The sequence below is a fragment of the Panthera pardus genome, unplaced genomic scaffold (genome assembly GCF_024362965.1).
Source record: "Panthera pardus isolate Hobbes unplaced genomic scaffold, ASM2436296v1 HiC_scaffold_21, whole genome shotgun sequence".
Lineage (NCBI taxonomy): Eukaryota > Metazoa > Chordata > Mammalia > Carnivora > Felidae > Panthera > Panthera pardus.
In genome coordinates this window covers 28985988-28999677 of record NW_026526777.1, presented here as the reverse complement: position 1 = coordinate 28999677, position 13690 = coordinate 28985988, and the positions used below count along the sequence as shown (strand labels likewise).

At 53.9% G+C, this 13690-nt stretch overlaps 1 protein-coding gene across 1 annotated transcript; it reads right to left on the bottom strand.

Moving 5' to 3' along the window:
* Nucleotides 1–912: 912 nt before the first annotated feature.
* Nucleotides 913–9739, bottom strand: PHLDA3 (pleckstrin homology like domain family A member 3). The gene is made up of 2 exons (XM_019431231.2): nt 8202–9739; nt 913–6966 (listed from the first exon to the last, which is right to left on the bottom strand). Exon 1 carries the CDS (start codon nt 8649–8651, stop codon nt 8274–8276), a length of 378 nt encoding a protein of 125 aa, XP_019286776.1. The 5' UTR covers nt 8652–9739; the 3' UTR covers nt 913–6966; nt 8202–8273.
* Nucleotides 9740–13690: the final 3951 nt, after the last annotated feature.

Sequence of the window (13690 nt, the reverse complement as noted above, 5' to 3'; positions counted from 1 at the left end):
TTGCCAATTTAAGTTGTTAATTGCAGTTAATTGTTAATTGCAATTTAAGTTGTTAATTTCTCAAATGGGGATTAGGCCAAGCAAGGTTGCTGGAAGGATTATCACACTACTGTAATCACACTCCTGCAGTAGCAAAGTTTACTGTGCAGTTTCTATGTGCCTTATCTACTTTGCAGGCATTCCCGCAATTAACTCTCATGATGATCCTAGGAAGTAGGGTATTATCATTCCCATTTGTTAATGGGGTGCCAAATAACACGGCTAATGAGAGACACGGCAGGAATTCACACTCAGGTCTGAGATTAGAGCCTAAGTGTTTCGCTGCTGCCTGAATGCCTCCATGTGGATGACACGGGAGTAAGTCTCTGCCCCACAGTGGGCATTTATTAACTAGTCACTGTCTCCTCATTGGCTTCCACCTTCCCTTTCCATTCCCACCATGGCTCTTCAGGCCTCATTACCTCTGGATTTCCCTGCTCCCAGGCCCTCCCTTCCCCCAGGACCACCACAACACCCATTCTAAAACCCAGTGCTCACCACAGCTCCCCTGCTCTCCAGTGCAGACCCAGTCATTCCGCTTCAAGAAAGCCAGTTAGGGGCACCTGGGTGGCCCAGTCGGTTAGGCAGTTAAGCATAGACTTCGGCTCAGATCATGATCTCAGGTGAGTTCGAACCCAACATCGGGTTTGGATCCTCTGTCCTCCTTTCTCTCTGCTCTTCTCCTGCTCATGTCAACACTCTCTCTCTCTCTCTCTCTCTCTCTCTCTCAAAAATAAATAAACATTTAAAAAACATTTTAAAAAAGAAAACTAATTAGGCTTCTATTAATAAGAAGAAAAAGACGGGGGGAGGAGGAAGAATAAGAAAAAGAATAGGGAGGAAAAAGAGAAGAAACCAGCAGAGACACAGAGATTTAGGTATGCAAATGTTTACTACCACCTTGTATATGATAGAAAAACACAAAAAGAACATGGGTGTTCAACAATAAGGGATTCGTTTGTCAACTAATACTAAATACAATAGAGTAACATACAGACATTAAAATGCTTACTTAATATCATGGCCTCATAACGCAATATACTATACATAAAAAATCAGGCTATAATGGAGCACACACAGTATGACCCCATGTGTGAAAAAATAATTACATATTATATCATGGATAATAATTATATGTCACATATCTATTTTCAGAGAAGTAAATGCAGAGAGAAATGCACCAGAATGTTAGCAAAGATGATCTCTGAGAGATGGGGACATGAAAGATGATGTTTGTTTTCTTCTTTATAATGTACTGTCCTTTCACATTTCTCTCCAACAAATACATTTTTGTAATAAAAGTAAAGGGGTGTGTGTGTGTGCGTGTGTGTGTGTGTGTGTGTGTGTGTGTGTTAAGAATGGAAGCCTTGTGATGGGCTCCCGCTGCCTATGAAAGAAGTCCCGAGCCCTGGCCAGTCAGGGGACTCCAAGTTGGCCCAACTCCTCTGTGCTCAGCTCTTGCACGCCCAGGTTCTGTGCAAACCTGCTCGCGTTTCCTGAGCCACCTCACCGTTTTCAGCCTGGCACGTTTGCACAGATAATTCCTACCCCTGGAAGGCCTTGCCTACCCTCTTCTCTCTGATAGTCAGAATCCTATCCTCCATTCCAAGGACCACCTGCATCCCCCACCCACCCCTCACAGCACTGTCCCCACCTAACAGTCCCCTCTGTTCCCTGGCTACTCTCTGTGGCTCAATTACCACGCGAGATGGGCCAGGCTTCTACACCTGTGCCGCAGAAACTAGGTGCTTCACAAAGCGCTGAGGTTGGGTTGAACTGAATTGCATTGAGGTTGGGGACCAGTAGAAGCAGAGCTGACTGAAGAGCCCCTGAGGACACCTGGCTCTCCTTTCTCCTTAGAGCTGGGGGCCTGGTGTGCCCTCCAAGGATGGCAGAAAACTCCGATGCTGCCTGAGTCTGGGCGGGTGACACCTCTGGGCCCTAGCACTGTTGCTCTGGACCCTTCGCTGGGGCCAAGAGCTGTGGGCAGAGCTGACCGGTGAAATAAAAGGGTGGGAGAGGCAGCACTTCCTGTCCCTGGGGCAGGGCGTAGGGTGACCCCCTGCCCCAGATTGCCCAGGACTGAGGAGTTCCTGGGGACATAGGGCTTTCAGTGCTTTTACACTAGGAGAGCCCCACGCACACCAGCACGGTTGGTCACCCTAGCTGGTGTGAACCCTACGTGGGGGCCTCTGGGACCAGGCCTGCTGCCACACAGGGTCACATCTACTGAGCTCACAGCCCTCGTCCCTGCAGATGGGGCAGCCCTGTGCCCAGGTCATGAGACAAACAGCATTTGGGGCCAATACAGGCCTGGCCCTCAGCCCAAAAATGATTTGTTCCCCTAGATTCCCACTGTACTTTCCCGCTCTGGGTCTCTCCGCTCTTCCAGACCAGTCCTGCCCCAGGACACCCCCTCCCAACCCCCGTGTCCTTTCCTGTAGGGAGACCCACCACTGTTTCAAGGACTGGCTGCGGCCAGCTTCTCCACGAAGCCTCCTCCGTGCCCTGGCACACGGACGTGCTCCCCACTCCCCGGGGCTTACTTCTCCTTTCCCCCAGCTCCCGAGCAAATTTCTCCCAGTGACACTGTGGGCTCATTCACTCCTTTATTCATTCACTCATCCGGTGAGGACTAATCATCTGGTATTGGGTTAAAAGCACATGCTAGAGTCCTACTGACCTGGTTGACTCCTCGTTCCCCCACTTCATAGCTGCTGTGTGATTCTGAACAAAGCACTTAACCTCTCTGGGCCTCAGTTTCTTTCTTTCTTTCTTTCTTTCTTTCTTTCTTTCTTTCTTTCTTTCTTTCTTTCTTTCTTTCTTTCTTGTTCTTTGAGAGAGAAAGATGAGAGAGAGCATGAGCATGTAGGTGTGAGCAGGGGAGGGGCAGAGGGAGAGGCAGAGAGAATCTCCGCGCTGGGTGTGGAGCCCAGGGCTCAATCCCACAACCGTGAGATCATGACCTGAGCCGAAATCAAGAGCCGGACACTTAACCAACGGAGCCACCCAGGCGCCCCTGGGCCTCAGTTTCTTAACGCAAAACACGGGAGTTATGAGCAACACCTACCTCACAGAGTTGCTGAAGCACGACACGATTCAATAATTGTACGGTTCTTGGATCAATGCTGGGCACAAAGTAAGCACTAATACCGTTTGCCATTATTATCATTAAGAACCTGCTGTGTGCCAGATACTGTGAGATAGCAGGAGTACACAAATGACAGGCACTGGCCACCTAGTACAGCAGGCAGACGAGTAAGCCAGCAATGGAGGGTGAGTAATGGAAAAACTATGAGCATACAGAGGAAAGAGCAGCTACCCAGCCTGGACCGTAGGCAGAGTAGAGGAGGCCCCTCCAAGGTGGTGAGCCAACACTGCAAAAATGTGCAGGAGGAGGTGGGTGCGAAGGCCTGGGAGTGTGAGACAGCCTTTGCCAGCCTGGAATGGGGGCGGCTGCACGCAGGGGCCCTGGCTGTGGGGATCGTGCAGACAGGTGCATTACAAAGGGCCCTGACTGTGGAGAGAGCACCTCCAAGGAGCCTGGACTGCCTCCATCACAGTGGGCAAGCCCCTGGAGGTTTGAAACAGGAGAATGAATTGCATTCTGGACAGAACACACTAGGGGACCGTGGCATGCAGCCTGGAACAGAGACTGGAGGCCAAACCAGGGCTATGCAGCCTCCCAACCAGCAGCCTGGCGCACAGTGGGACACACAGTCTTACCCAGGTCCCTGGGCCTGGTAGGACAACTGCCCACGGCACCTCTCCAGCCCTAACTTCCGGGAAAGGCCAGATTACAGACTTGTAACCAGGATGCCCTACAGATCTAGCCTCACTCCCTCCTGCTACAGTGCCTGCCTGTGGGCTCCAATTCTGGCTCCTTGCGCTCGTCTTCCTTCTCACCCTGGCAACAGGCTCACTCTTGCCAAAGCCTCAGCCCCAGCCTCAGCTCACCCTGACCTGAGCAAGCCCATCCCTTCTCCCCTCTGTCTCCCCACCCCTAGCCTCATAGGACTCCCAGTTGCTGGGCTGGGACTTGCCCTTTCTCATTTTCCCATTGATGACTCACGCATCAGGCAGGGGTGAGGCCGGGGCTGCCAGGGCAGGGGGAGAGAAAGCAGCAGCCCCTCCCTGGCCTCACGGCATCCTCGGGCCCAACCGAGCAGTTTTTCCATCTCATGCATGTCTGCTGGCACTGTCGGGGCCTGTTTGTGCCCCCAAAGAGGCCTTGACCCTACTCTGTGGTCCAGCCAAGCATTCCTAGGGTGAGGGCCTATGATCCATTTTTAGAATCTAGAGTTGCCAGAGCAGCGAAAACACCCCTGAAGTCGCAAAGCAGGGTGTCTCCCTCCCCAGCAGGAAGACAAAGACTCCCCAAAGGTCACGTATCTTTAAAAACAACAAAAACAAAAACATAAATTCAGGGTGTAAGGTCCCAATCCCTGTGCTATGACTTCTTGGAGCCTTCGGGAAGCCATGGGACTCTCTTACAAGTGGTAGGAAGTGATCTTCCCCATCGCAACAACCCCCACCTCTATTAATGTATCCTGAGGGCCTACTACATCCTAGGGTCTGTGCTAGGGGTTCTAACTGCAGCACACCCATCAGAGGGGCCGGGGCTCTCCCAGCACGGGGAGAAACTGAAGCTGGGTTTGGGCAGGAACGAAAGCACAGGTGGAACCAACAGGGCTGTGTTCCAGAAAGGCAGGGAGTGTCAGAAACCAGAGCCTGCCTCTTCCTCTGCTCTGTGTGCCCCCTGCCCCTGGACACCCCATGCTGGCTGTGCCCCCACTGTCCTTTGCAGCCAGGCTCTCAGAATGATCTGGCAAACGCCAGTGAGACTAACACAGTGCTGGGCAGAGGAGGCAGAGCCCAGCATTCCCCCGGATGCTCACACCAGCTCTACAGGCACCAGTTGGCATTTTAGCTCTCTACCAGACTCAGGGCTTCTCGGGGCAGAGTCAGATTGTGTTCCCCGTCTCTGCATCACCAGTGCCAGGCACAGCGCTGGCAGAGGAGAGGCATCTAGGAGTACGTATTTGCCTGCATCCACTCCCACCTGCTCCCACTCTCCCACTTCTGAGGGTCTGGATACCTCTTTTCTTTCTTTATGCCTGAATCCCCACCATCAGCAGCCTTTCAGTTCGATTTGAAGAGCAAGGATTCTATTTTAGAGGCCGTCTTATAGAACAGAGATGCTAACCCTTTCCCATTCACATGGCTCCAACAAAGAAGGGGTGGAGACCCCATCATCTTCTCGCCAAACCCCTCCCCCCCCAGCCACCCAAGTGTGGCCATCGTCACCATCTTTCTCCCCAAGCCCATGACAGACATCACCAATTGACCACAGCATGCTATGGGAGCCCAGATCTTGCTCAGCACATACCAGGGGTGGCGTGGAAGATGATGCTTGTTTGCGATGCTGGGACTAAGCTATCCATGAAACAGGGATACAGCCTAATGAGGTAATAAATGAGATATTTGTCAAAACTCTCTTGTAATCTGTAAGTTCTTTGTCACTTGTGAGATGCCGTGCTCGTAGCAGATGAACAAGGTACTCCCGAGGACTCTAAGGTACTGGGACATAGGATGGGGAGGTCTTGGCTGGACAGTAGGAGAAATCTGATGGGGAACGAAACAGGTCAGAAGCACAAAGAGGTTATTAAAGAGACTTCAAATTGCTGAAGGGGGCCACACAGCCCCCTCGTTCCTTCTGGAGACTCTGAAGTAGGCCACTGCTTTGCCACAGGGAAGGCCAGACGTGGTGGGCAATGGAGGAAAGGAGGGCAGAGTAAACTGCTGACCACAACATGGAAAGATCTCGAGGGTTACCCGATGAATTTCTGTGTAACTCAGGCAGCTATTTCTCTGTACTTCAGCTTTTCCCGTGCTGTAATCATTCCTTTTAAACCATCCAGCAAGGAATACTTACTGCATAAATGTATGAAGCCTGAGTATATAAATGACAGGGAGACCAACTCTGCTCAGAAAGCGGAGCCACCTCCCAGGATGGCAGGGGCGGCATGGCCTTCTGGAAAAGCAGCTACATAGACTGAGTTGGCCAGTAGAACATCCCTCAGTCCAGGCCTTACGGTCCCTCCTTCCTAGGACCGCTGAGGTCGTGCCTCCTAGGGCTGCAGTGTCTCTCCCCACCCAGGCCGGAGATCTCAGAATGGGTTATGGAGTGGAGAAGCGGGGGTAGGAGAGGGATGCTCCAAGCACTGGGTCTTTGTGGGCAAAGAACTCCATTCAGCAAACAGTGTGGTCACTGCCCTTTGCGGGGACTCTTCATTTTGGGATAGGCATGAAATGGTAATGGCCAAACCCCCACCCCACCCCCACCACCTCCAGGCCTAGCACCACAGTGGGGGGGAAGATGGGCAGGAGGTGGGGGGCGAAGTGTGCAAAGAAAAGGCCTGGATGGGTGGGGGTCCCAGAAGGACCTAAGCAGCAGGAGACCCTCAAGTGCGGGCCTCAGGGCCCATCAGCTCCCCCCACCAAGGTGAGTCCAGAAGTGATGCCAGGCTGGTTCCTCCCCGGGGTACCAGGCTGGCCTCCTGAGTCCTGAGGCACTGGCTTGGCACCCCATGGGGAAATGTCCTCCTCGCGGCACGGCACAAGCTGGGGACTAACAACAGTCTGCAGCCAGATGACGGGGCCGCCGAGGGGAGGGTGCTTGGATGCCAGCTCTCCATCACCATCTGTACGTCAGGCTGTGGCTGCAAAGCCCTGAGCTGGGAATGTCCGGAGACTCTGAGAGTGTCCAGGGGCTGAATCTTCATCCTCAGCCCCACATGGCCTTCTGCCCTCCTCCCCGGGCCCCATCCATTCCTTCAGCTCCAGCGTCTCCTCCACGTGACCATGGCTTCCGCCTCGACATATGGAGCACAGTCACGCTCCCATGAGCCAAAAGGGGCAGGAGAGCTGGCAAGAAAGAAGAGCAGTCAGGGCAGGGGCAGACACTGAGGTAAGTATCCACAATGAGCTGCTTTCCAGCAGAGCTTTCCGACCTTCTCCACATCAGGAGAAAGCTAGAAAATAGTATTTGTACAACACACTGTGATCAGGGGAGGAAACTGCTTCCTCCGAGTCCCCCTGAGGCCTGAGGGATCAATATGAACCAGTTCTCAGTACAGCAGGTCTCCCTCCCTCTCGGCTAACCCTCACTACAGTCAACAGGAGGGTCAAAGGGGTACATGACACCGGGTGGGGCTCCAGGCTCACCGGGACTCTCCTTGGCAAGGTGGAGAACTGCGGGGCTGGAGGGGGAGATGGTATGAGAGGGGATATAGGTTTCCACCGGAGAAATGAAAACCTGAGTGGTATAATTCCGTCCTCGGCCCTACTCGTGGTTCCCACGGGGAGGGAGTGGCATCTGGGGAAGAGGGCACAGGGCTGGGAGCCAGGGCTTCTAGGTTCTATTCCTGGTCCCTCCCCTGGGCCTTCCTGACCACAAATCTGCCCCTCACCCCCTGCCCTACTGCTCAAGGAGGATTAAGACATCACAAATAACAAATCATGACCCCATCCTGCACCCCTCCACCCACCCTGCCCCAATGCCCCACCCCCTTCTCCAGCTTCTCCTCTTCTGGCCCAGCTGGGCATTGGCTGGCACTCAGAGGCAGGCGGACAGGCCCATTCCCCCTTGGTATCGGTGGCCTGGCCTCTGGCCTGGCCTGCCCACCCTCCAACACCTCTGGTCTGCCAGCAGCTCAGCCCTAGGACCCGATATCCCCTGTCAAGAATGGGTAGTGGAGCCCTGGCCCAGCCTAGTCAAACCCTCCGCCTAAGGGCCCACCTTGGGAGCTGGGTTCTGTTCCCAATGACTCTGCTAACTGAAGGAGACTGTCTTTCTGCTGGAAAGCCTTAAGGGAATGCGCAGGCCAGCCTCCCTCCACCAGAGCCAGGGCAGAACCAACCTGTAGGGAGGCCCATCCCACCATCTTTCTCTCTGTCACCTGGGGCACAAAGGACCCTCCTGCCTGGGGCCCCAGGGGAAAGTCCAGCTCTTGGCCTCCCTTGCTCAGACTCCTAAGCTCCTACTCCCTGTCGGCCCTAGGGTCGTTCAGCTTTGACGTGGAATGCTGGTGGGAGTCCCCCATTTTCTCCATAAGGGAAAGAGAAGGAGAGAAAGGAGGGTTCAGTCTCCAGGGGCCTACCTGACTTGACCTCCGTACACCACGTGGTGGGGAGGGTGCGGAGCATGAAGGTAAGATGGCAAGGTGTGCGGTTTAGGACACGAGGGTCCCGGCCCCGAGGCTCTGCCTGGCCCGCACAGTCTGGATTGCCTGCTGGTTCTTGAACTTGACCAGGCCCAGGGTGATCTGGGCGTTCCAGCCAGGATCCTCGAGGGGGCAGCGGAAGTCGATCTCGCCGCCTCCCTCGGTCACCAGCGTGAAATAGATGTGGCGCCCGGTGCTCTCCACGCATTCCACGGCCTTGATGCGGGCGAAGCTGAGCTCCTTGGGCCGGCCGCCGGTGCCCTTGGCCTCGAAGAGCTGCAGCCCGCGCTCGGTGAGCACACAGCGCTTCCGCTTCCACAGCTGCAGCAGCCCGCCGCTGCGCTTCTCCAGCACGCCCTCCTTGAGCACAGTCGCCGCCGCCGTCATGGGCGCCCAGACGTCCCGGGAAAACTGCAGGCTGCGGTGGGCGCTGCGCCCTCCCCGGCTCGGCAGCGCCGGATTCTGGCGCCCGGGGCCGGCTGGCCGCGCGCCCTGCCACCTGCGCCCCGGCTGTCCGGTGCGCCCGCCGCGCAGTCCTCGGGCCACCGCCGTCCGCTCGGCGTCCGCAGCCCGGCTCCGGCCCCTCCGCCGCCCCGCGCGAGCTGCCCCGCCCGGCCACTGCCCGGTGCCCCGGTGGCTTCCCGGTCCGAGAGCCCGGCTGCGCACTGGCACCACGCTCGCCCGCTCGCTCCGCTGGGCTCTGCCTGCGCGCTGGGCGGCAGCTCGAGGGATGTGCCCTTACATGTTCCTCCACTCGCCTCCTGCGCCGCCCGCCGCGCATTCCTGCCCCGGCGGGCCCTCCCCCTCCCCGCGCCGCGCACCCGGCGGGGCAGGGCTCCGGGGGGCGGGGCCGCGGCGGGGGCTCGGGCACTCACTGGAGGCGCTGGGCGCCGGGCGGGGACGGCTGGTACCGACAGGGGGGCTGCTTACCCAGCAGCCGTAACGTCGTGGCCTGCCCTGTGCCGCTTCTTGGAACCACAACTCCTTCAGGCCTCGGACGCAGGGGATCGTGGAGGGGCGGGGGTAGGGAGCGGCTCCTACTTTGAGAGGGTCGCTGCTGGTGAGAGGGGGTAGCTCTGTGGTCGCGCAGTGCACCCGTTGGGACTTGCATAGTGGGCGTCAGACATCTGCTGGACGTTTCCCAGGCCGCGGGAGCCCTGGCCCCCCAGCCTGAGCCCCTTCTCCTAGTTTGGCCGCCTCCCCTTTGGCACGAGGACGATCTTGGGGTGGGGGGTGGGGGCTAGGGATCAAGCCTCTGTTGGGTTCCCTCCCCTTCTGCTGCCCAGCTGTCTCTGCGTGGGCGACCCACCCCTCCTACTCTTACCCACATCTCCAGCTCGGGGAGAAGGGTAGAGAAAAGCCAGGGCGAACTGAGCAGAGAGAAAACCTGAGGTCGCTCAGCCTCTCTGTGGTAGCGGAGAGGGGACCCCATCGTGATCTGGAGAGGTCACTTCCTGCAGTGTTCTTCGTGGCACACACTTGGAGACGCCCGTCGCTCAGCCCACGTGGGCCACCCGTGGCCAGCCCACGTGGACTGACCATGCCTGGAGTTAGCTGCTAGCCTGTTTGTTGCAGACCCTCCGCGGATTCCAGCAGCCTCTCTCCGCCATCCTAAGAGAACGCGCTTCCCCAGGATTCCTCGCTGAAGGGGGATGGGGAGGGAGAAGGCTTCCCTCCCTTTTTGGCCTTAAGGGCTTTGCGCTGAGTTGAAAGCCCTGCAGTGTTGGGTTCAGACCTCAACCCTTCCTCCTTGACTGCTGTGTCCCCGCCCACCTTGGGCAGCTCCATTAGCCTCCTAAAATTTCCTCATTTGTCAAATGGAAAGATTTATTCATTCTTAGTTCATGAAGCTCTGATGAATAAGTTAGATAACATTTGTGAAAGCCCCAAATCCGGGCCTGGCAACTCTGAGTCCCAGTGAAATGTTATTCCCCCCGCTCCCCCCACTTCTATTGCCTTCAGAGGAGGATGGGGACCGGGAGAGTAGGCCAGGCACAGGAAGATGGGGCCTCTAGGTCCTAATTCTGCCTGGTCTTGGTCAGCTCCTCCAGGCCCACAGTTTCATAAGGGCCTATTCATTGACATGTTAATAATAGAGTATTATGGGAATAATAATATGTAGTAATGACAGTAATAAGACCTCTTTGTACCCACACCCTGTTTCCATCCTCCTGCCCATTGATGTGGAGCTTGATGGGCACAAAGAGGGTCCAGTGTAGAGGGGAGGGGTGCCCCAAGTCAGGAGGTGGAGGAAGGCAGCTGTCAGTGTCCCACCACAGCTCTACAGCCCCATGTGCTGCAGGAGCACCCACGCCCCAGGACAGCTAACTCCCTAACCTGCAGAGTACCCCCCCCCGCCCCCGCCCCGGGGAGAGGAAGTGGCCAGCATCACGAGGAAAGAGAAGCAGCCAAGATAGGTGTCTCTTGAGACACAGAGGGCAGCAACAGAGAAAGCTCGAAAGTACCCACAGTCCTGTCTTAGGGACCCCCAAAGTCTCAGTCTGTCTGCCAGCCATGCCCTCACATGGCTTCTCTCGCCAGCCCACACCCCCCCCCACACACCTGCTCCATAAGAATCTCCCGAGTCCAACAACCTGGCATAGTCCCACCATGATCCAAAGCTCTATCTTGGAGGAAACAAGGCTCTAGACCAGGCTGCTAACCTGCTCCTCGCTCCGTTTTGTCTCTATCGCTTCCTCCTCTCCCTACCCTGAGCCTGGAACTCACTGATTCACTCTCCAGTTTCAGGTTAATTCACAAAGGTACGCACTTTTAAACTTTATAGGGGCTCCTCGTGTTTTTTATTCTCTTGATAAATCGGTATTGTTATTATTATTGTGCTCGTTTTCCTGATGAGGAAAGTGAGCTCAGAGAGGTCAGGCAACCTACAGTAGGTCACCCAGCTCTGTAGATGACAAACCTGGGAAGATAACACATGGTAGCTAAGAGGACCCAGGATCTTGTGATGACACCACCCTGCCTCTGTATAATCATCTGAGTACCCGGGGTCCTTTTTTACACATGACCCAGCCACCCACACTTTCCTCTTTGGTGTACCGGGTGGAGTGGTACCAAGTGTTCGGACACAGGAGAAAGGGCAAAAAAGACAGGAACACTGGATAGCAAGAGTGAGTGGGTAAAGAGGAAGCCAGAGGCGGAAATTCAGTATGGCATACTCTATTGCTGGAAAGGTCTTTACCAAGTAAACAACCAGTTCCCGACGCCACCTCTCCTCGGTGTCCTGTGTAGGTCTTACTGGGAGTCCTATCCTCCGATCTCATGACCTCTTGGGAAGAGAGGAGGTGACTCATTCTAAATCCTTCCCCAGAATTGGCATTCTGCCTGGTAGCCCCATTTGAGAGATGCCTGGGCCCAAGTAACCCAACTTGGTGCATCAGGAGGATCAATAAGCATTCTAGAGCCAGGGGAGCAGGGCTGGGCTGGGGAGGCTCATGTTGGTGCTCCCCTCCTGCCAGAGTATCCCTATGCTGCCCCTGGGAATTGGACCTCTAACTTAGCCTTCCTGGGGCACTCAGTTGGGGGCAGTGCTGGGCCCCGGAGATGCTCACTCAATTCTTATGGGCTTGTTTACCCTACACGGGACTGCTGGACAGAATGTCCCTGGTTGCAGCCCAAAGCTGGCTCCGCCCTCTGCCCAGCCCAAAGGAAAGCTGATCTGCACTGTCAGGCAGTCTGAGTCCAGCTGGAACGGGCTAGACTACAAAATGGCCCCAGGGAATAGTGTGCTAGAAATGCTCCAGCTAGGTCTGAGCCATCCCTGGTGGGGAGGAGGGAGCCCTGGATCCACTTGGTGGCGACCCAGGACAGGATGGAATGGCAGATGGGAATAAGGTGGGACAGAGGCCAGAATGGGACCCAGAGGGACATAAAAAGTAACATGGCTTCTTGTTTTCTACAATATTTACTTAATCTTATAAATTCTGTTTAGTGGTCATCAATTGTTCCACTCAATCTATAGGAAAAGCATCAAAGATCATTCTACTTACAAAATAGAATTTCTATTAACACTATAAAAATTGGGGCACCTGGGTGGCTCAGTCAGTTAAGTGTCCGACTCTTGGTTTCAGCTCAAGTCATGATCTCACGGTTTGGAATTTCGAGCCCAGCATCCGGTTCTGCGCTGACAGTGCGGAGCCTGCTTGGCATTCTCTCTCCTCTCTCTCAGCCCCTCCCCTGCTCTCGCTCTCTCTCTCTCTGTCTCAAAATAAATAAATAAACTTTTAAAACAAGGGACTTAAAAAACAAAGTTAAAAAAAAAAAAACACTGTAAAACTTGTAAAACGGAAGTAAGATCATGTCACTCCTTTTCCTGCAATCTACCAGAGCCTTTCATCTCTGAGTAAAGCCCCTCTCCTGCTGGTTTTCTCTCTATAGCACATACCGCCATCTAACATTCTTAATGTTTTTCTTATTTGTTATCTATCCCCTCTACTAGAATGTAAGTTCTGTGCCAGCAGGGAATTTTATCCTGTTTTCTTCATTCCTTGTGGCTCTAGCACCTAGAATGTTGCCCAGTACACAGTAGGGCCTCAGTAAATCATTGTTGAATGAGTGAACGAAATGGTAATGGAACTGACAAAAATTGGGAGCTGGAGAAAGGAGACTGTAGTAGTTTCCTTTTCTTTCATTACAAGGAGTCAATAACTGCTATCTAGTGTTAATGAACTAACAGAGAGAGGTCTAAGTACATTATTTAAAAGAATTATGGTAAGGGGTGCCTGGATGGCTCAGTCGGTTGAGCGTCCAACTCTTGATTTCTGCTCAAGACATGGTCTCCACGGGGTTCATGAGATCAAGCCCTTTGTCGGGCTCTGTGCTCACAGGGAGGAGCCAGCTTGGAACTCTCTCTCTCCTCTCTCTCTGCCCCTCTCCTCTCTCTCAAAATAAACAAATAAACATTCAAAAAAGAATTATGATAACCCCTAGATGGTCATAGGGAATGTTTAGGGAGAGACTGTTCTGGATGACATTGTAATGGTGGATACACGACATTATGCATCTGTCTAAGCCCATAAAACTGTGTAACACCAAGAGTAAACTTAATGTAAACTATGAACTTCAGTTGTAGTAAATATATTAACATTAGTTCCTTCGCTATAATAAATGTACCACACTAATGCAAGATGTCAATAACAGGGGAAACTATGGGGGCAAGGAGAGATACGTGGGAATTCAATACTATCTGATCAATTTTTCTGTAAATGTAAACCTGGTCTAAAAACCAAGTCTGTTATTTAAACAAACAAAAATAAATGGTTAACCGTAGTTCCTCTGGGAAAAGACAAGGAGAGAAGATAAAGACTTTTGCTTTTTCATTGGTCATCATCCTGTACAGCTTGATTTTATTTATTTATTATTTTCTTACTATATACATGTTTTGCTTCTCTCTCTCTCTTTTTTTTAAT